At 42.3% G+C, this 24,067-nt stretch overlaps 1 protein-coding gene across 1 annotated transcript in view; it reads left to right on the top strand.

Moving 5' to 3' along the window:
* The window catches only part of EVA1A (eva-1 homolog A, regulator of programmed cell death), a 519,112-nt gene that overhangs the window by 381,388 nt on the left and 113,657 nt on the right, over positions 1-24,067 (top strand). The window contains exon 6 of the mRNA XM_077291535.1: positions 20,926-20,952. Within this exon, the coding sequence (XP_077147650.1) occupies positions 20,926-20,952 (27 nt within the window). The remainder of the gene's footprint in view (positions 1-20,925; positions 20,953-24,067) is intronic.

Genomic DNA, 24,067 nt, shown 5'->3' on the forward strand with positions numbered 1-24,067 from the left:
GTAACCATGGATACCTGAGCTACTGCAATGTCCTGCACATAGTAAGCAACATAGCTTATCAGAAGAATTATACTACATCTCTAATTGGAGGTATTTGCTAATATTACACCTACTACATATTTGGAAAACATCTTGGAGACCGTATAATTAATACATTTAACTACTTTGCGCTGAAGAGTGGTAAACGTCATAAAACATGTCTCCAAACAGGATATAAGCAAAACCAGATACTCCAAGTCATGTGACAAGGCTCATTAAAGGGTTGATATTGATTTTTAGGATTGATACGAACAGTAGGTAGCAATGGAATTTTTTTTACCTCTGAATAGGCACATTACATTTCCCAGAGGAGTATTGCATGGCCTAGAAGTCTCCTTACACAGGTATGTCACTCTTCACAATAACGTTACCACTTAGACACCATTGTATGGGGCATCACTATCTAAAGGACATTGGCTTTATTTATAGCAAATGGTCTCCAAATGTCACAGTAATACCACAACAAGCACGACAGTCGCCTCCATAACCCTGCGCGTACATGTACAGGATCTGTCATCTGAGAGTGCAGTCTTCTAGATGACGATAAATCAGTGCAATCCATATTAAATATTTACTACGTTTCAGCGATTTGCCAGCTTTTTATGAGTCTCCTTTATTACATATAGGAGAATGAACAATTCTCCTTTTGTTGTGAAATAATTGCATTTATGACCAGAGATTAAATCTTTATAATCCTTATCGTAAATTTACAGGCTAAATAGAAGAGAGCAGTTTTTTTTTTTATTTGATATCTCGGTACCAGGCTAATGAACATAGACTCTATGCACTACAATACTGACTCCATGCCTTTGTCGATCTCTGTATCCAAGAAGTATCGTTTCTCCTTGCAGAGAGTGACATGTTAAGTATGTCGAGATGAGGAGACTTAAAGCCGCAATGCTCCTCTGGGAAATATGCAAATTCTCTTCAGAGAGGAAGAGGACTAAAACTCTAGTGCCACCTATTGGAAGTAGCAATCCTAACAGTCAATGTTGACCCTTTAACGAGCCTTGTCACATGACTTAGAATAAAAGCCAAACCAGAATCTCAATTTGCAGACACTGTGTTTCGGGGTACTGCCCCTCGTCAGTGCAAAGTGGAGTCGATCTCTGTATGAAATTCTTCTAGGAGAGAAGGTCTTTTTGCTTACGGGGTCCGCCATAGCATGCCTCCATATTCCTACAAAGCGATGCTAGACAAGTGATGGTACTCGCCGTTAAACGCTTCTGTACAATTTGATATAGTATAATATGGCTGTGTGCAGGGCTCCTTATTTTTTGATGGGCTGTAACAAGATCAATTGGAGTAGGTTCCTGGACTTAATGTAGGATTGGGTCTAATTCTAATTTGCCAACTTTTAAAAATGCAAATCTGTAATGTTTGGGAATGCAGCTTGTAAAGCATTCACTCCAGAAGAGGCATTTATGATTGGATTTGGAGACCATTAGTGATGAGCAATCGTGCTCTGATAAGGAGTTATCGGAGCATGCTTGGGTGCTAAGTGTCACCAGCGTACTCGAAAAATGTGAGTCCCTGCGGCTGCATGTCTCACCTCTGTTCGATGGTTGCAACACAAGCAAGGATTAAACAGACAATCCATGCATCTTTTGCAGCTGTCGAACAGCCACGAGGCATGCAGCCACGGTGGCCCACATATTTTTTGACCACGCCAAAGACGCACTCGGTTAGCACCTGAGTATGCTGCGAAAGCGCCTTATCCGAGCATGTTCGCTCATCACTAGACACCATACTATCATCTGCACCAGTATGACATTGGAGCATCTCAAATTCGTGTAATGCCTTCAGGAAGGGCTTTGCTGTTCACCAGGAGACTTGCTAGCTTTTTTGAGTGTCTAAAAAGTCTCCCTTTTTTTCCCCCTGGAAACCTCCTGAATTCCATCAGAATTGGCAAATATAGCCTAATCTTACCCTGCTTAGTTTAAGCAGCCTCCTTTACAAATCGAAAAATGTCATATAATATAGACTATACAGATACATACATAAATAATACAAAAAACTCAGTCACATTGCTGAATAACCGTAATCAGTAGTAGTTTCCGACTATTAGATTGTTGTTCTATTTTGGAGTTCCTCTCTATTTTCAGGGTCTTGATATAAAACGTTTATTGATCATTAGTGATGAGCGAGGTTACTCGTTGCTCGGGTGGTCCCTGAGTATTTGTGAGTGCTCGGAGATTTAGTTTTTGTTGACACAGCTGGGAGGCAACGGAAATTAAATCTCCGAGCAGTTACAAATACTCGGAGACCACCCGAGCGTGCTCTGGAAAACCCGAGCAACGAGTATACTCGCTCATCACTATTGATCATTCAAAATTCATATTAAACAAGAAACCTGGTTGGCACATTGATGTGATGAGCACAGAGCTAAGGTACTGAAAAGGGTCAATGCAGGAAGTGTGCAGTAGGGTAGAAGGTCTAATTTGGGAATGGGTTAAGTGGCCTTGCCTTGGAAGCCGCACAAAGCTCCCATAAAAATAAGTTGATGTCTATACGTTTGGGTCAGGAGATGTCAGCTTGGGGTAACCATTTCTGGGCATGAGCATGCAGCGGCATTTACTGGTTTTAATTAGTGGCTACAGCTTGATATTCTGATTTAAAGGGGTTGTCCCACGAACAAAAGTTTATTGTAAACCAAAGATCTTTGAACAATAAGTTCCACAATTGGATATGTTAAAAAATAATAATAAAAAAAAAGTTCCTGTGCTGAAAGAATCTTATAAGTGTGCCCCTGCTATGTACTGTGTCATGGCTGTGTCTGATCGTACCGTAGCTCCTGGCCAGGGGAAGAAGCAAAAGAGGTTACAGACATTATAGCATGGTAACACAGCTGACTCTTTGTGGTAAAACATTTAACTGAAGTAAGACCTTATTCAAAAAACATGCAAAAAATAATAATTTCGTGATCTCCTGCTGTACTGTCTGTATCCTCTATTGCTTCCTCCCCTGGCCAGGAGATGTGGTAGGATCAGACCATGTTCCTCTTTGGTCAGACATGGCCATTACACAGTACACAGCAGGGGCACATTTATAAGATTATCTCAGCGCAGGAACGTTTTATTTAAAAACATCCAATTGTGGAAGTTGCTATTCCAAGATCTAATGATTAAAATCATTAGACACCTTTAATACCAATTGGCACTAGAGAAAATAGATTTTTTTTCTTTTTTTTTTTTTACTATCAAATTGGCTTATGTTCATCAAGTTTTTTTTCAACTAAATATGATTCAGGTGCTCAAATTGCTCTAAGATTTGTAAAAATCTGCAGATTCTTTGACATTACTATGCCTGTGTTTGTATTGGAGATCTTACCATAAAAAAGGATGATAACCTAGTAGTGACTAGCAGCCCATTTAATGACGACATGCGGACACTTTCTATGCTTAATAAAATTTAAAAAAAATCCAGTAACTATTTCTTGATGATCTACATAGAACGGACTGCCTAATATACAAATGACTGACTCAAACTGACTGTGTCGCTGTCAGAGGTAGCCTCATCCTGCTGTGATGTGCCAAATATTCCTTAATGTTTTCTGATTTCTTCACTCTATATGCTTGCCCGAGGAAAATGAGGTTAATCGTGACCTGTTTTATCATACTACTGCTACGTCAACGGCTGCTTGTGGTCAAGCTTCGGATAGTCAGATTAAAAATGTAAAAGAGCAATACGGTCTTATCCAAGTAGATTACAATTGAAAGGCAATGCCGCTCACCTTCTATATCTATAGGGTTGTCAGACACGCCTAAAAAGCTGATAATCCAGATGCTGCAGCTTCTACGAATTGCCAGGAATAAATATGTACAAGACTACAATTTTCAACCTCAATTATTCAACCCTTGCCAAAAATGATGTAATAAATGGCAGGTAGATGCCTATACAGTAATACAGCAGGTCATCGTATAGGTATTGAATGTATGGTTCTCAAATTGTAGTAAAACAAGTATGCAGAAATACACACCATTGTATGTCTACACTTTTTTTTTTTTTTTTTACTTTATTTCTATTTTTTTTAAACAATGTTCAACTTCTTTCCCGAAAACCTCATAATAAACAATTGGCAAGTGCAAGATTTAAAAGCCAGCACCTGTAGCAAGGCAATGTATTGCTGTTTAGTGTATAAATGTAACGTGAAAAACAGATTGGCTGCCACATTCCGTTCCTCTGCAATTTCGATAGTGATCGCTGGACAGTAGTATTTAACTCTGTGTATACAACACTGTGGAAATTAATTGCACCATGATAATCATTGACCCCATTGGGCTATCAATCTAGAATCCCTATCAGTAAGTCTTTGGAGGAAACCAGAGAACCTGGAGGAAACACATGCAAATGCAAGGAGAACATACAAATTCCTTGAAGATGTTCTTAGTGGGATTTAAATCAGGACCCCATCACTTCAAATCAACAATGCTAACCACTAAGCTACTATGGTGTCTTCTATGGGAAGTATCTTCTGTTGCACCTTTTCTGACTTATGCTGTCTTCTGTTTTGTATAAAAAGGTGACAAGTTGCACAAATCGAAAATTCAAATTGTTCTAGTCAAATTTTATGAAATTTGCAGATGAAATGGAATCCAAGGCACTGGGATGCCTTGTCATAAGACTGAGCTCACATGTACAGCTATATATTTAAATAGTGAGCAATTGGGGTGTGGAAGGGGCAGAAATTGTTAAAAAGTGAACTTGGTTCTGGAATACAAGATTTTCACCATATTGTCCCACAAATGCCAAAATCACAACCCTTCATTTTTAACAAGTTGCAGTCAACCTTTATGCTTTTCTAAGAGGAAGCGATGGTACTCCTGAAGAGCCCCTGTGTGATGTGGCTTTAGTGAGGAAAGACTGCAATCTGCTGGCTGGATGACACAATACGAAACCAACTGGCACCAGAAGATTTGCAGTGGAAGCAAGTTCATGTGTGGGACTAGGTCAGGTGCCTCGCATGACAGTGTTCATGGATATAAAAGTCCTGCATTCCAAACAATGGTGGGATTTGGCGCTGAGGAGCGGTGTAGACTTGGGCCAGAAACTACGCTGAAGTCAGAGTGCTCCAGCAAGGTGATGGCCTCTGCCAGACAAGGCTTGGATGATGTCTGGCGAGATCCAAAGACTCAACTATGCCTGTCAAGGTCAGAACCTTCACCCCACGCAAGTCAAGATCTAGAGCTCAGACAATGCCCGTTGATAGCTGGGACATAGAGACTTTGACCAGAGGAAGACTGCTGGTTGTCCATAAGGAAGACTCAAGCGAGCCAGGCTGTCCCTTCCAGCCTTAACCTATGGTACAGGGGTCAACCTTGGTTAGGATAACAGGTGGGGTGGGGGCCAATTGAAATGCAAAAAGCTCAATGTTTCTTGATGGGCTATTGTCAGAAGGTCTTGTGGCCTAGCAGGAAAACCCTGTGACACCCCCCACCCCACAGACACATTGGCCACTGTTGCAGGAATAGCTAACGTAGGTTAGCTATTCCTGCAAAGGTAGTGTACTACCTTTGTAGGAAGTGCAAAAACAAAAGTCTTGAGACATTTCAGTTGTTCTAATTGTATTCTTAAATTCATTGTATGTATTTATTGTAGTATGGTTTACTGCTGTTTACAATTTCATAATAACGGTTTCCTAACCTCTGTGAGTTCCCGCTATATCAGATAGAAATCGTTCCTTGACTATTTCCACCTTGTGCATTGCATTCGTTCTCCTGCTTTACAGTTTTCAAACGCTTTAGTAGAAATCACAGCAACGAACAACATTACCTTGATGTGGGAATAAATCTAACTTCTTGTATTTCTAACTGTTTCCATTCTTAGGCCAGGAACAAGAGATTCCTCCTAGGACAAGAGAAATGCCACATCCTTATGTAGCCTGTTGGTATCAGGTGTCCTTCTTGATGATGTTGTCCCTTTTTGAGGACCATCCCAAACCCCAAAGGCTTTAATAAAGGTCAAGGAGTAATTCCTTTCAAAAGCCACCAGTCCTATTTTTGCCCCGTGCCCCAAGGCAGTGTAATGATCCTGTGAACCTGTTTGAGAAACATGACAATTAGCTGCTCCTATTTTTAGTCCATTTGAACCTCCAGATGGACAATACTTGTGTTTTGCGGGCTAATTGGAAGTAGCCTCTCGTTAACAGAAATGACAGCTGAATATTTCCAACCTTAGACCCTAGAGGAGGCCTTTCTGGATTCCAGGGGTCATAACTGTGTCACTTCAAAGTCTAGGGAGGAAAATGTACAAATTAGAACTTTTATTTAAACATCCTGGTTTGTGTGAGACATTCTTCGAATCTCACAATGATTGTGACTTAAAGGAGTTCTCTTGTTTTTAGAATGTAAATTTAAATAGACCCTACTAGTAATTTTGGAATAGATGGGGGTATTCCACTGATTTGGCTTTTTTTTCCTCTTTGACCAAAGTTGAGAGCAACTCCAAAAAGTATCTCTTTGAATGACTTATCCTATAGTGTCCTGCATCACTGCAAAGTCCCATCGAGGTGGAACTCCCGATCTTCAATTGTCGAGTCCCTTCAAGCAAGAAGTTGTAGTCTTGATTTTAGGAGTTCTACTTAAGCTTAGTAAAGTGAAAAGTGTTTCAGTAGGTTCATAGTCAGTCAGTTTTTTAATTTGTCAAAAATTACTTTCCTTATTCAACCCGATTTCACACATTCAAAATGGTGAGTGCAGCTCTGGAGTATAATACAGGATGTAACTCAGGATCAGTAATGTAATGTATGTACACAGTGACTGCACCAGCAGAATAGTGAGTGCAGCTCTGGGGTATAATACAGGGTGTAACTCAGGATCAGTAATGTATGTACACAGTGACTGCACCAGCAGAATAGTGAGTGCAGCTCTGGGGTAGAATACAGGATGTAACTCAGGATCAGTAATGTAATGTATGTACACAGTGACTGCACCAGCAGAATAGTGAGTGCAGCTCTGGAGTATAATACATGATGTAACTCAGGATCAGTAATGTGTGTACACAGTGACTGCACTAGCAGAATAGTGAGTGCAGCTCTGGGGTATAATACAGGAGGTAACTCAGGATCAGTAACGTAATGTATGTACACAGTGACTGCACCAGCAGAATAGTGAGTGCAGCTCTGGAGTATAATACAGGAGGTTGACAAAATAATAAACGTTTGTGCCATTCATTGTCTCAATGATAAAGACTGAATGTTCCCTTGTTTCCTGACTTGAAGCAAAGTATATCTCTCAAAATTAAAAGGAAAATTCTGAAATGTCACAAACATTCACACAACCTAAACAAGGTTTAAGGGACACACTTGCATTTTAAATCAACACTTGAGAATATCTGTTGATCTTTATTTCCTTTTATGTTTTTATCCACAACAATGTCTTGGATTTTCTCCACAAAAATCATTTTCTAGACTTTTCTCCTCGTAACAAAACCTCCCACCCCCCTGCCACTTGTAGCATTTTTGATGAATACTGTGGTAACCTGTATCACTGGAGAAGGAGTTTATTCCCTCTATTAGTATACCTATTATCTTGCTATGGCTTGGTGAACCCACTCTGAACAACTTTGGAACAGACTATATCTCTTCTGCAATTCAGTAGTTATCAATGAAAGTGTTACTCAAGTGTTGCAGCTAGGGACGGCATTAGGGGCAGGCAGGCCAGGCAGCTGCCTAGGGCCCACCCTCCTCCAGGGTCTCCCAGCCAGTGGCCTGCCGCTAATAGTGGCAAACAACGAGGCTGCTGTGGGGCCTGTAAGAGGGGCCCAGTGCTGTACCCTCCCCCACATCGCGCATTCAACTAATCGGCATCATAGATGCCAATACAGTTGAAAGCCGTGATGGAGGAGAGAGCGTCAGCTGACGCTCCCTCTACCATCAATCTCCCTCTGGTTCTGACTCAGCTGGTGCATGATAATGTCACTGCATCGTGCGCCATGCTGGGTCTAAGCCATCAGAGTCTGCTTTGCAGGGGCATCCGTTCCACTGGATGGTTCGGCTAAGTGCCTTGTATTATATATGGTCAACGGTAGATGGCTGTCTGCCACAAGTCTGTTCCGACAACTGCTATTTGTCTTTATGTCACACATATTGTAGGAGAGACTAAATGCAACACGAAGGGATGAGGGGAAGGGAGCCGAGCAGTAGGGAAGGGGGGAATGGGGACCCCTAGGCAGATTTAAAGTCACCTTGTCCTCCCTAAATGTCCCTATATAGGTTCTGCACCTATCGCCGAGCAGGGACTTAATCCCTGCCTGACCCTGGCAATAAGCCCTGCTTAGGCAAGGATGGGGTAGCACTAGTCAATCCCCACTACAACTAAATACAGATGGGATAGACAAACGAGGGCCACAGTTATCTTGCGTAAACTCAGAGATGTAACACAGACGTCCTCCAGCAGCACAGAGCGGAAGATAGCCGTCTGCTATAGCTCCAAGCCTCAACAGGTGAAAATGGAAATATCACTGGAGATTTCTATAAGCAGACATGAAGTCTATAAACACCCAGTCCAGGTGTGTCAATTAGAGCCAGGGGGAGGTTGTCACTGGGTCCAAGAGTCTTAGGCTACTTTCACACTAGCGTCGGTACGGGGCCGTTGCATACTGTGCAACGGGGGCAGCGGATGCTGTTTTTCCATGCATCCACTGCCCCATTGTGAGGTGCGGGGAGGTGGGGGCGGAGTTCCGGCCGCGCATGCGCGGTCAGAAATGGCTGACCGTCGGCACAAAAAAAGTTACATGTAACGTTTTTTGTGGCCGGCGGTCCGCCACAACACGACTCCACCGTCGCACGACGGTTGCGACGTGTGTCATTACGTCGCAATGCATCGCTAATGTTAGTCTATGGGGAAAAAATGCATCCTGCAGACGACTTTGCAGGATGTGTTTTTTTTGCCAAAATGACGCATTGCGACGTATGCAAAAAAACGCTAGTGTGAAAGTAGCCTAAAGGACAAGGAAGGCATCCACAAAGCCAAACGCAGAGACCTTCTGTAGCCATATGCTGTGTGACTGTCTGCAGCCTCACACACCCGTGACTATGTATGTATGTATGTATGTATGTATTCCTCTGAAATTCACTCAATTTTTTTGTTTTCCCAGGAGATGTTCTTGCCAACGTGCCCTCATAGAAATTAGATGGTCATCTGATCCTGCTTAAACAAGCGGGGTTGACCGACTGTCTATGGGGTCCTTTTTCTAAGCTGTACCCCAATCACTTAATGTACAACTCCACACCAATATTTGATAGACTGCATTAACCATATGCACTATTCACTTATAATATATTATATGTAAATCCATATCATATTAAGTGCTCTAAGTGAAGAACTAAATGGAGATCAGGCTTCGGGCACCATCCTACTTTCCACTATCGGATGGATGTGTGACATGCCTGTGATTGTCTATCAGGTTGACGGTGTGCAGTCCATCACCTCAGATGTGTATATGGATGATAGAGCCATTGAAAACAAGGTATCTCTTGCTCTCCATTCTATTTTCGCCGAATTTAAAAATTATCTTCATAGCCTTGTCTAGACAACCCTAGATTCAAAGGATCACAAAGGGTGCATGAATGTTATTTCATAAACCCATTTTATGACAATATGCACTGTAATTTCAATGTCAAATATTTCTGCAATTGCAAATGGATCCAACTTAAAACTGGTTTATTGGTTTGCTTGGGCTTTGCGAGACCACCATACTTGCTAACAGTATCGGAACTTAATGACAGTTGACAGGAGGGAGTCCTAAAGGTTTAGACCAGCAATCTGGGTAAAAGTGATATACTGTGTTCTACACAGCCATGATCTGCATTTGGCATAGTTTTGAAGTTCACCCCCTACCCAGTACTCCATTAGGAGTGGACAAAGTATTTCCATATTGGAGCCTTCAGTTGTTTGTTGGCCAATTGAAATCTCATATAAAAAAATGTGGCTTTTAGAAACTTTAAGGGTGGCAGTGAATGAACTTCTCACTCTCCTAGAACTTCAAGGAGGCCAGAAAAATAGAAGACCTTCTGGACTTCTCTGAGAGTTAGGAAATCTTCAGAGTTGCCAAAGCTGCTTTTGCGAGACTTTGGCAGCATAGACTCATATTCTATTGGAATGCATGTGGCTGTTGGGTGACATTTTTTCACCCTTCTCTAAAACTACTTTCTCACGGGTATAAATGCTGCAGCACTTATAGTGAGCAGATTAGTTTATTTAGTAGGGCACCGGCGTAGGCCTGAGAACTTTACACTCATGTTGTCATTATAACCTGGAACTTTTCAATGCATTATTATCCTGCATGCAGAATAAACCTGCATAGAAAGTGTAAGATGTTTTTTGTTTTTTTAAAAAGCATCACTTCTTTTAGTAGAAAAGCATAAAACCTCCAGGCGGCATAGAGATCTCATAACTGAGCGCTCAGCATGAGAAGAGCCAGACACATCTATCTGAACATTAAATGATTAATCGTTAACCAGGGAAATAATAGACTATCGCCTACTGCATACCGCATGATACTGTCAACACGAGGGAAGGAATTCCGTCTGGGAACATTGCTGCTAATAGGAAAAGGCTGGCTGTGCTGCACAGGGCGTAAATCTCACAGCAAAGGGTCTAAATAAGAAAGAGCTTTAATGCAGTCCTTTAGAAGGACAATGGCCGAAGTACTAGACTGGTTGACCAGCTCTTACAGATCTGGATGCGAAATGTAGGTTCAGATATAAAAGTATCTCCCTTATTGAAGGCCTTTTCACTTCATAAATGGGTTATAGTGGAGTGACTATTTCTTTATGAGCACAATGAGATTCCGCTAATCTAAACCATCAGATGTAGCAGTTTTTCTCGAATAGTGAACCCCGGTTATGGAGGGCCATACTTATTCTTCCCAGCCATCTTGGATCCAGCAGGACTGTCCCAGATTTGGGAAGCTGTCCTGGGAGGTTAGTGAGATGTTCAGCTTTTAACTGTATCTGCGTCTTTTATGATGCAGAAACAGTTGAATAATGGAGGTGGAACGTAAAGCAATCGGCTTCCCACTCCACCAGTCATCTGTGCCTTCGGAGACTCTATGGAGGAGATGAGGTTGACATTTCTACATCACACATGCAGTTTCCAGCCACACACTGCACAGGACAGAGATCAATGGGTTGTGTAGGGGGCATCATAATGTTTTAAGGGTCAAATCGTATCATTCAAGTGCCCAATGCACCCAAGTCTGTGTGGATGGACGTGATACTGTGTGGTGGGAAGTTTGAGGGCACCCCTGACGAAGCCTCCTTTGTGGGGCGACACGCGTCGGGTCTCCGCTTCACCTGCGCTTCATTGACTGGGTCACATCATATTGGTTCAGGGTATTGTATTGCATGGTTGCACATGGGGCGCTTTGTACTTTTACTCGCTCTCAGCCTTACACGGTGATGCGAGTTAGGATTTTAACCTTTGCGTATGCCTAAGTTAGGTACATGCCTCCATTTAGAGTTAGCATTTTGGGCTGCATTTGCAGCAACTATTTTGGCACTAACTGTGCATATGCCATGCATTGATGGTATTTTTTGTCATTCTGTCCATCTGTACAAATCTTGATGTATTTGCCCCATGGTGTATAAATGCATTTGCCCTATGATTTCACATTTGCATGCACAGTGATGTTCATATAGGCATTATCTTATTGGACATTGACCCATTACTTTTGACGCAGGTGTAAGCCCTATTATGGGCTGTGGTCTTAAGGAACAAGTATGTTTCCTTTTTAATTGTTTTTAATGTGTGTTTTCTTTATTACTTGTTTCCTATGCATTGTATTCTATTAATAAAATTACGTTTATTTTTGCTAAATCCTTTGTGTGGTGATCCCCATTGTATGACCTCTACTTTCCTCCCTGTTATTTTTTTTTTAAGTTTGAGGGCATTATTGTGTGTGGGACTGTCTGAGGGGTGCTGTAGGGGCATCAGTGTGTGGGTATCTTTTGGGAATCGTATCATTTGGATGGAAGTTCTAACGCATTCTTACTGCGTGCTGGCCCTCAAACCACAAGGAGTATCAAATGGTCCTAGTACACTCAAAAGATTCCCTATGGCATTATTTTATAGTGGGTGCACAAAGAGGACTTGTTAGGGTTTTTGTGGTGTGGGTTAGCTGTAAAAATAATGCTGCTTTCCAAACTTTCAAAAGTAAGAGGTATGCTCATGTGATTAAGCTCAGCAATCCTATATCTTATTAAAAACTATAATCATTCTCTTACTTATAAAATCTGGGAGTATGGTGCTTTCCAGAAGGTCCCAAAAAGCATCTTGACCACCACTTATAACTAGGCATCTCGGCCAAGAGGCTAACCAGCATGTGTGGAGGCCTTAAAATTTCTTGTGGCATGTCCAAATTCCTCATTCAGACTGTGTGGCATCTAATCCGCAAACTTAATTTATAGTATAGTGCAGACAATGAGAAATAACTATGGTTGCTTGTACAAAAGCACAGGCAAGGAATGCAACAGCATTTTATGGTGAATCTGGATAGTGACTCGACAGCTTGGCAACAGAAATAAGGAGAGTGCGCCTTAAAATGCTGAATAAAAAAATGCATAATGTGTGACAGGACAGCAGTGAAAGATTTGCTGTCCGTATTCATAAAGACTGACATGGTGAGGTCACTTGGACATTATTGCTAACACAGCTGTAGTAAAGAGCTTGAAAGGGATCTGTACAGTCCTAGGAGACCTCAGTGTTAATCTTCTCAACTTCGTATGGCTGTTTGCCTAATTGTCGTTCATCTCTCCCATTCAGGAGTGCCAAGCGCTCTCATATTCTGTGAGCTGCTGTCAAACATTTCTGGCGGTGGCTTATTTCAAGAAGAACAAAATGATAGTCTGAAGTCAATCATGTAGGATCCTTAACTCCCTCTATCAATCTGTCTTTGGCCCCCAAACACATTAAACTGTAGGCTGAACCCGTCAATATTGGGAGATTCAGCCGACGTTGGTCTAATGTGAATGATGGGGGCTTAACACGTGTCTTTTTAGGGCAATTGGAATATTTGTGATTTTGCGGAGAATTGAATTTTTAGGAAAAATTTGTCAGCTGGCAAATTCCAGTAAAAAAGTCTCTTAAGTCTACTAGAGTTAAAATCATGTATAAAAAAAAATCTTGAAATATTGCAGTTTTCACACTGAACATTGGTGACATTTCTTATTTTCTGCAGCTAACTTCAGCTTTGATGTATAGACTGGGACCTTGTCAGCAGTCATCTCGATATCACTAGAGGGTAGGTGCAATAATGGCTTTATTATTATGCTGCTGAAGCACACAGATGAGGCTCTGTTTTTTGCTTCCCTGTTATTCTCTGGTTTCTAAGGGAAGGGTTATATTTCATTGAGAGGGTTTCTTCCTATTGATAAGAGGAACTTACAGGAAATTCTGGTACGGTGACGTGCCGCCATCCAGAAGGTTAATGATGAACACAGAGGCACTAAAGGCCCTTTGTAGGTAATCGTTCCTCTATGACAATAAATAACATGTTTCACTAAATCCGCTCCAATATTGACACAGTTCTGCCTTCCATTCATGGGACGTGTCCTCGTCATCGTGTTTGGCTCTTGCTTTTTCTGTTGCTGTTTCCGCTGCCGGTTTTGATCTTTTTTTATAACTATCTCTATGTAAATATAAAATACCAATTCACACCCGTTTACTCATATTTCAAACTAATTACTCAGCTGCTGGCCATTGTACCATTGTATGCACAGGAGATGTAACGATCACAAAACATAATCTCTGCTGTGTTTATCCAAGTAAGCGGGATAGTATGACCACTGTACAGTGCTATTACGTAGGACTTGGGAGACCCCATGCTGTTTCACGGTAGCCCTCACTCTAACATGCCCCCCTTAGAAGCCCCTATGCTGTATGATGACCCACTTAGTAGCCCTTACTATCTATGGGGGGTCCCCTTAGTAGCCCCCAGTATAGGTGCGGGCCCCCTTAGTAGCCCCACACATAAGGACCTCACATAATATAAAAAAATAAAAATAAACATCATATTCTCTCCTAACTCGAGTCCAACACCAGCCCAACGTGGAGACATCATGTGCATGTACTGGTGTCATCGCATCGCTCTGCCCTGTACTTGCCGTTCTGTAGGCCGCTGGGCTAAAGCGACCTATGGGCTACAGAATGGAGAGTGGCAGTGCAGGGATACCACTTCTCTCTGCTCTGCCGTAGAATTTAACGGTCTGCGAGCTGTGCACATCAATATACTTAAGGGAGTGGTAGCTCCGGGTGGGCCCCATCCAAGTCAGGGAACCCCTTTGCCCTCCCCCAGTAGCTACACTACTGATGTGGATAAATGTGTTATTCTGGATTAAAAGAGACTATGAAATTTAACTTGGCACTGATCACCTTGAAAAACTCCTTTTTTTTTGTAAGACCGGACTCAAATTTTTGCTGCTTGAACTGAATTGAAACACCTATTTAAAGGTATGGTCCACTAGTCAAACAACCTCTTCTCCATATAGAGTAACAGCCTATATTCCCCTCTGGTATCAGCACAATTCCTTCTACATCGGCGCCTGTTCTCGGAGCTGACCATGTTATGCCATGTGTAACCCTGCAGCCAATCAGTGGTTGCTTCATTCTCACTTCCTCTGGTCTAAACGGACATTCGGAAGAAGTAGGGAGCTGCTGCCCTTTTTGATTTTCCTTCAAATGTCAGTTATGGCCAAAGGAAGTGAGAGCTAAGCAGGGCTCAAATGGCATAACAATGTCACGCGAGCTCGAATAAACCAGGTGCTGGCATCGTGGGAATAGCACCACATGGGAGTGTAGGTGGCTGTTTTATAAGGGGGAATATAGCAAGGGAGGGTGATTGTCAGAACTAGTATTAGCGGTGTTGTCTAGTGATGAGCGACTGTACTCATTGCTCGAGTTCTCCCAAGCACGCTCGGGTGACCTCCGAGTATTTGACTGCTTGGAGATTTAGTTTTCATCACGGTAGCTGAATGATTTGCAGCTACTAGCCAGGCTGAGTACATGTGGGGGTTGCCTGGTTGCTAGGGATTCCCCACATGTAAATAAGCAGGCTAGTAGCTGTAAATCATTCAGCTGCCACGATGAAAACTAAATCTCCGAGCAGTCATATATACTCGGAGGCCACCCGAACGTGCTTGGGAAAACCCGAGCAACGAGTACACTCGTTCTTTATAGAGTAATAGACAACACTAGTGATGAGCAAGTTATTGATATTTTCCATGTATTATGTATTAGCCATGTGGAGGATTGAGTGATATAGCTAAATATGACTTGGTTGATGAAATGTATTTTTCTTTTTCTTAATGTATTGAACAACCAGGGCTACCTAGAACACGAAGGTTACTTGAATCCTTGTTTGAGAGTCCCCAGAAGACTGCAATATTGGGGGCAGATTTTAGGCTTGTTTCTTGTATATATTGGGGTTCCCCACCAGCTGAATCCCTTTCATGTTTCACCAAGGTAAAATAGTTGGGAATCGTTGTCCAAGGAAATTAGGTGATCGGTCTTTGGTTCTTATTAATGTCCTCTTCGCATTTTCCACCATCAGTTGTAGTTGTCTGTCACCACGACCTCTGAGAAATGACATTCTTGTGCTCCCCAGTTTTTACTACTATGCTATTGTTCATTGATATAGGATATGTAGGGTCATAAGTTTTATGAATGGAAAGTGGAAAAAGTTACGGAACTTCCTCTTCATTGTGTTCTTCCTGCTAACGCACCTCAGTTTATTTTTCATTTGTCTTTGGAGTTTTCAGTATCCCAATATCCTAAACTAATTTAGTAATCCTAAACTTTTTTTTTTTACCATGTTAAGATATAAGATGCTTGTACAATGTAGGGTAGGACTAGTCCTCCAGAGATCCTCCATTGGATCTTGGCACCAATACTGGGATGAATACCAAGCCCAGAAGGAAACCTTGTTTGGAACTGGCTTTGGCACTGTTCACTTACCATAAAGGGATTTTACAGCTCTGTACCTAGGGAGATGATGGTGGGACGCTTGCACAAGTACTATGTGCTAGGGATCTGCCAACTATCCAGTTGTGGCATCCATTCTTAAATGCCATGCGATGGCAGTTAACCATATCCAGGTTTTGGCACAATAATGGCTCCAACAAAAGAAAATCTTCAAAGACCTAGAAAGAGACAAACGCCTTTTAAGACGTAATTGTGAACGGAACCTTAAAGTTCAATATTTCATATTTATGGTCTTTCTATTTTTCTCAGTATTAAGACGCGTGTATGCTGGCGTACAACAGCGACTACCATAATCAAAGAAATAACAAGGAAATCTGCCGAGTTTTCCGTAGTACAGGAAAGTACAAGAGATGAAGAGCAATTGCTAAGTAATGAAAAAGAGCAAAAAAAAGAAAATTATTTCCAAATGTGGTAGCGGCTCACAAAGGGAGAATCTAAAAATGTGCTTAGAAAGCTTTCTGTGCCGGGAGTGCTATCTGGAGTTTTGTGATGTGCTGCATTATTTAGTGTTTTCTCTCTCGCTTAGCTCACATGTTATGCCATGCTGGAATAATAATGCCACGTCGCACAGTGGTCTGGTATGTTAGGACGGGGGGCTGGGGGAGGGTTTTCCACAACTAGAGATGAAGTCTCCAGTAATATCTATAGGTAAATGGCCAACTCATCAGGGTCTCCTCTAAAACCAGAACCACCTCCTAGTCCAGACCCATCATTGATATCCTAGAATGGTCTCCACTTGTCACAGAGGAACCTCGTATGTCAATCTACTCATGTGTAGATTACAGCTTAGAGCTGAAGCCACAATTTCTTAAGAGCAATTCCAGTTTAAGAACAATATGCAAATTATCTATACTCTCTAGTTCCTCCTACCAAAGGTAGCTGACCTGTAAGTCGATTTCCATCCCTCTAATAAGTGTTTCAACATGACCAAGGATATTGGCCAAGATGGCACTAGCAAGATGGTTTTCTTTTCTTCCTGGAGGAAACTAATGTATGTGTTTTCCCATGGAGCATTGCCCTAACAAAATCTTAGAAATGCTCATATTCAACTCAACTGAGCTCTATCCAGGTACATAACTATGGTATGTGCAGGGGTTGTAATCGTTGAATCACACTTGGGCCCTGGCTCCTATGGTGGCCCAAAACGTCTAATTTTTCCTCTATTAAAAGACCATTACGTGGACAACTTCTTCTCATACCCATCACATGGCCACCATAAAATAATCAAGCCTATACTCCCCTCCCGTGCTGGCACCATTCCCACGGTGTTGGCACTTGTTCTCCCATGCTGCTGTTGTGACATGTGACGCCGGCGCCCAATCAGTGCCGACGTCACTGTCCCCGCCTCCTGTCGAATTGAACAGAAAGACGAAGTCAGAGCTACTGCTGCAGCCCGGATTTTCTCATCATGTTCAATTTGGCTGCAGGTGGAGACAGTGATTGATGCCAGCGCTGATTGGGTTCTGGCATCACATGCCACAACAACAGCATGAGAGCCCATGGACAGAGTGCCGAGACTGTGGCAACGGCGCTGGCACGGGAGGTGAGTAAAGACTTTATTTTAAGGGGGCCAAACAATTTGTTCAAGTTGGGCTTGTCCTAGTAGTGGATAACCCCTTTAAGGGAAAAATTGGATTGGCTTGATCGGCAGGATGGGGCGACCTATTTAACGAGCTTGTATTGGAGGTCACATAAAGGGGTTTTCTTACGATCACAACTTAACACTTATTCACAGGAGAAGTGTCCTGTATTTAAATTAGAGCGGCAGTCGGGCATTTGCTATGTTTGGTATACATTGGTACCATAAACAATGAATGAAGCGGTAGTGCGCATGCTCATCTGCTTCAAGTATCTATTGTTCACACAAATTGGAGTCCTTATCCACAGGTTAGTCGACAATGGACTCAGTTGTACCCATATACCTTAAAGCACTTTCAGCTAATAGTTGATCCTTTCTGAGGAGCAAATAGATCCATCCGACTCTGGTCCGTCGTCCACATCAGTACTCTGTAGCAGTCGGACCTGGATCCTGCGAACTTCTGCAACCAGCCTTTGAATGTGATGTCCCTTCAGTCATGACATCACATGAGGCGTAGTAGCTAGGCCTCATATGACCTTTACTAAGCAATATAAAACCCGGCACTCAACTTCAATTTGGCTTCTGTAAGGTTTATTGTGTATGACTCCGGCATAGGATTGGGACAAGCGGTGGACACCGCGTCTACACCCGGACACAGCACAGCCTCAATGCTGTAACAAGGAGTGTCTCTGGACATTAAGTTACACCAATAGGGCTCAATTGGCAAAGGAGTTTTCTCTCTACTCACCTCATAATTAGTAACTGAGGAAGGTCCACAGGACCGAAACGTTTTATTGTTGATACTACACAATAAACCTTACAGCAGCCAAATTGAAGTTGAGTGCCGGGTTTTATATTGCTTAGTTATATAGGGTGTGGGAGCCTACCTGTGCACCTACATCAGCAGTGCTCACGTTTAAACTCACCTCATATGACCTTTACATGAACCGGACCAGGGTACTGCAAATCTTTTTGCTTACCTTTATTATTCCTCCCAACCCCCACCCCATACACATGCATGCTCCTCTCAGGTGAGGCTACATGTGGAAAAAGGGATTTCTCCACTGGAACTTGAGACTGCATTGGAGGTGCCTTTTGCGATTACTCAGCCCTTGGGACTTAATGTTGTTGCCACACGATGGACATCATGATGTCACTTGGAGCCTAGTGACTTCTTTCTTGCACATTGTCATGACATCGCGGGAGCAGACTAATCACGAGGTACCTCCAGTGCCAGCTTTCAAGTGCGGGTGGAGAATGTTGGCACTGCCCTGGTTGGCTGCACAAAATACCAACGTCGATGCTTGAGAAGTTGTGCAATTTTAATTTCAGAACTAGAACTCTCTATAGTTTGCTTAGTTGACCATATTTCATTGCGAATAGCCATTTTAACTCTTATGGCATGCTTGGACAGTATGCTGCACCCTTGCAACATTCTCGAATATACTGTCACAACTTTGTTCTTTCATCTTCTTGGCTGGATAAACATCCAATATTTCACAATGGAGAGAAAAAGAACGAACTAAAAATATACGTTGAAAGACCAGGATAATGGCTTTTATTTTTGTTTCTACATCACTATGGCAAACACGGCTCAAATGTCAATTTCTGTCAGTGGGGCCAGACAAATCTTTCAGTTCTTTGCATGCCGAGTATAGAACTGTCAGGATAGGTATGTAAGCTCTGATAAAGAAGCAATGTTTGTCTTGGACTGTGCTGACACAGAAGGTGAAGAGCTGAAATGTGCTTGGGAGACTGTACAAATTCTGTCGTTAGTCAACTTTTCTTTTTGTGTTTAAATGGGTTTTTTTACCGCTCATGGTTTTCATTATTGGGTTTGTTATCGAATATAGAAAAGTCAGCAGAAATAATCATGAAAAAAATGTAACCATTGCCATCATCTTTGATGTCGTATCCGGTCAGGCACTGTAGGATCTCCAGACTGTTGTTTTAGTTGATGGATCACACGGTTCCCTGTAATGAAGGATGGGCCCGTAATAACGCCTGTCTTGTACTTTATGTCCTACATTTTGTTGTTCCATAAATCCCATGCTACTCTTTTTATGTAATGTCTTTGGACCTCTACATTGTGCAAATGTGGTTTTTGTGCTCGATTCATCAACGGTGGTGTTTTGCACTTCAGTGTTAGTGAATTCGGGGCATTCTTCAACAGAAAATTTGCGTTGGTAAAGGACTGGCATTAACCCCTTCCCAGGCCATAAACATCGGTCCCCCAGTTGCTGGCTTTCCCACTCTGGACTTGAAAATTGCACTGAAGCCCACGCAATTTTTATTCAATTTTTTTATAAATGAAACAGATATTGCATTTAAGGCTGGGGTCACACTTGCGAGAAACTCGCACCTCAATACCAGCCACTGCTGCCGGCACTTGGGACCGGAGTGTGCGGCTGCTTGTATTTCTATGCACTTCAACGCTTCGGTGCGAGTGCCGGCGTCAGTGCCGGGTATTGAGGTGCGAGTTTCTCACAAGTGTGATCCCGACCAATGCAGATGTTGTGTGTGTGTCTTTATTTTACTCTTTATGTATCATTTTATTATGTTTATTACTAAATATGGGGCTTGGTATCTATCTATCTATCTATCTATCTATCTATCTATCTATCTATCTATCATCTATCTATCATCTATCTGTGTAAACAGTATTTTTCAATGGAGAATGTAAATGAAGAGGTTGGACAAGAAATTACATCACATTTATTTATTTTTTTAAGTATGTTAGCTTTATTTAGGTGACAAAAACGCAGACAAATACACATGAAAAAACGCATGAAAATCCACACAAAAACGCATCAAATCCGCACTTGAGTTTTCTGGCAAGAGAGTGAAGAATCTGCACAGAAAATTCCACAGGCAAATCCGCAAGGTGTGCACATAGCCTTACATCGGCAGCCCAGTTGTAATGCAGGTGCTCCTGCCGCCCCTGCAGCACCTTATATCTGATGCACTTTAGCGGTTAGTGGTTCATGTCCATTCTGATGACACACTGATACAAAGCACTGACACCAATGCAGACATGAGAAGGGGGCCTAAGGCTTTGGATCACTATATTTGTGTAGGGGCACTCAGAGTTGTCCACATTTTACATTTTTGCTTTTACTTCTACATGATCTTTTTATTGCGTATATTACAAAGAACAAACCCATATATTTACCTTATCTTTTTCTTTCTTTCATATTTTAATCAACCACTAATAAAATGGATTATTATTTTTTTACCAATGCACGGATGTGTTTGGATTCCTTTCACTTACCTAATTGTGCTGACTCTGCCGGCTGAACTCGGCACCCTCCGTTGGACTTATGCAAGATGGAAAGCATCATTCAGCAGGCCTGGGTGAGCTTTTTTTCTTCCTTAATTCTTACACATTTGCAGTTTTTACGCTCATTATTTAGTCTTTGGATTCTGATGCACTGCCTTTTGGTCTCGTTCACTCATTTGTTCTTCACAGATGGCACTCATTCCCAGGGCTGCCACTAAGAATTTCGAGGCCTCATACCTTCAAAATTTTTGGGCCCCCTTAAGACTCCACCCAGGCTCCACCTCAGCTCTGCCTCCACCCGTCAAACCTTCCACAGTACCACCCCCCACTCTTGGAAAAACTCCTGTTCTGCAACACATCTTCACTAATCACACATTAACAATTCCCATCGAACACCATATCACCCACAGCCTGCAGCTTTTATTTTTTTTTGGCAAAAGATTTTTTTTTTGCCTCCACCAAGGTAGACTCTTTTGGCTGGGCCCTACGCTACTCTACCCTATTAAACATTTCTTAAAATACCCAATACCCTTTTTTTAGTTATATTTTTTATTTTTCTTTAAGGGAATGAGTCACATACATTTTTTTAAAATGACCAGTAATACCACATACAAGAAACAAATCCTGTCAAACCATGACCAGATCACATTTTACCACCACATAGTGACCAAATAATACCACATGCAAGGGAGAAATACCACTACACCATGACCAGACCACACATTTCATCCACATAGCAACTGAATAATACCATATACAAGGAGCAAATACCACCACTCCATGACCAGACCACATATTACCACCACTTAGTATTGTTTGTTTTAATTAATGATTAGTATTGTAGTGTTCAGTCACTAAATGACATTATCAAACAGGAGTTCTGTGTAGTGTCAGTGTACGGGTAATTTAGTGATCACTAGTGCTATTATACACAGGAGCTCTGTACATCGTGTATAGTGTACAGGTAATAGTTATCACTAGTGATATTATACACAGGAGCTCTGTATATAGTGTCAGTGTAAAGGTAATAGTGATTACCAGTGACATTATTCAAAGGAGCTTTGTATATAGTGTCAGTGTTCAGGTAATGCAGGGATCACCAGTGACATTATACACAGGAGCTCTGTATATAGTGTCAGTGTTCAGGTAATACAGGGATTACCAGTGACATACACAGGAGCTCTGTATGTAGTATACAGTGTATAGTGTAAGTGTAGAGGTAACACACTGACTCACCAGTGACATCTCTAGTTGAGGTCCTTCAGCCTTCTTTTACTCTTCATCCAGAGCAGACCATCATTACTTCTTCCAGCCAGGACTAGTGTCTACACTATCACATCAATTGCAGTCTCCCTAACCCATTTAATTCATTTTATAAAGAATAAATATAGTGGATTGTCAGTGAGGTAAGTATGATAAACTTTAAGTGCAGCTCTGCTTCTCTTATATTGTCAATATGCGCATTCCTCCAGGTTAGATGGCCGTGGAGCTCCAGTAAATCTCCCAACGCCAAGGAGTGTGGCACACAGCACTTTATTGCACCCTGGGGCCCGGAGAGCAGAAGCGAAAGAGGGGGTACCAGACTGGGTCTGGGCCTCCCTCTGTACTGTTGCTCACCGAGCCCCATACAGCTGTAATGGCAGTAATGCCCTGATGGCATCCCTGATCATACCTATAATAATGAATAGGGCCATCAATGCAAGCATATGAATCTGTAATAAAAGTGGATGCCATCTGTGTACTGTCCACTTTACAAACTACTAGATAAGAAAAAATGTTTTAGTAACTGATAATACCACGCCTTGGTGATTAGGATGACATATCCCTGATTACAGGGGTGCGACCAACCTGAGTGCAGTGGTTGATTGTAAGAATACCCCACTGTAAGTAGTGGTGTGCCCAATTGCTGGCTACTGTGCGGGCTACCAACCTGTTTAATATTTGCGGTATACACTGTACATTCAAATAAATATCCCCTGGCAGAATAAATGTCAACAAGTGTGGTGACCGCAGTCAATGCATGTATAACGATTAATGTGTGAAACTCTTACCGTGTGCAGCACTGAGTTCCCGCCCGGCTGCTCTTGGTGAGTATCAGGGGTGGTGTGCAGTGTCACGCGAGTGACAGTGGCAGGTATAGGGGCAAGATTGGCCTGCGGATGGTAGCGGACAGGTGGGCGCACATGTACTGATCAGACGCGACCAGTGTGGGGTGTCGCTATTAAGTGTAGAGCCAGGGAACGTCCCGGCCGGAGGCGTCCCTGGTTACACTTGAGAAAGATGGCGTCACAGGCCTACGGAGCCTCACTGGGGCCAAAAAGCTAACCAACGCGTTTCGAAGGGTAAACGCCCTTCTTCATCAGGGCCGCAGGCCAATCTTGCCCCTGTACTTGCCACTGTCACTCACGTGACACTGCACACCACCCCTGATACTCACCAAGAGCAGCCGGGCGGGAACTCAGTGCTGCACACGGTAAGAGTTTCACACATTAATCGTTATACATGCATTGACTGCGGTCACCACACTTGTTGACATTTATTCTGCCGGGGGATATTTATTTGAATGTACAGTGTATACCGCAAATATTAAACAGGTTGGTAGCCCGCACAGTAGCCAGCAATTGGGCACACCACTACTTACAGTGGGGTATTTTAACAATCAATCACTGCACTCAGGTTGGTCGCACCCCTGTAGTCAGGGATAGGTCATCCTAATCACCCAAGCGCGGTATCAGTTACTAGTATATTTATTGGTCTTCACAGAAGTGGCACATTTTCTGAGGATACCAGCAGCTGGGGGATTTTACTAGTTACTCCCACTCACCTAGTGGGCATCAGTGTTGAGCGCCAGTGATATTGTTATATCTATAAGAAAAAATGTTTGTTTTTTTTTCCCCTTTTTTTCTCATCCAAGAAAATCTGATTAAATGCGGACCAAACTTTGGTAAAATCTGACACTGAGCAAACTCTAAAGGAACTATAATAACAGAAAAAAAAACTTCTAGTGAAAATCGACTCAATTTCCCCATAGAAGAGTCATTGACGTCTGATCCTTTTTTGGGTTTAGGCATGGCATGTGCGGACATGGATTTATTACCTGCTTCTCAGGATTCATTGCTTATTTTTTTGCTTTTTTTAGATGCCTTATATGATTAATGTTTTTTACTTAAACAGTTGCCTCCTTTCAGG

The sequence above is a fragment of the Ranitomeya variabilis genome, chromosome 2, assembly GCF_051348905.1.
Source record: "Ranitomeya variabilis isolate aRanVar5 chromosome 2, aRanVar5.hap1, whole genome shotgun sequence".
Classification (NCBI taxonomy): domain Eukaryota; kingdom Metazoa; phylum Chordata; class Amphibia; order Anura; family Dendrobatidae; genus Ranitomeya; species Ranitomeya variabilis.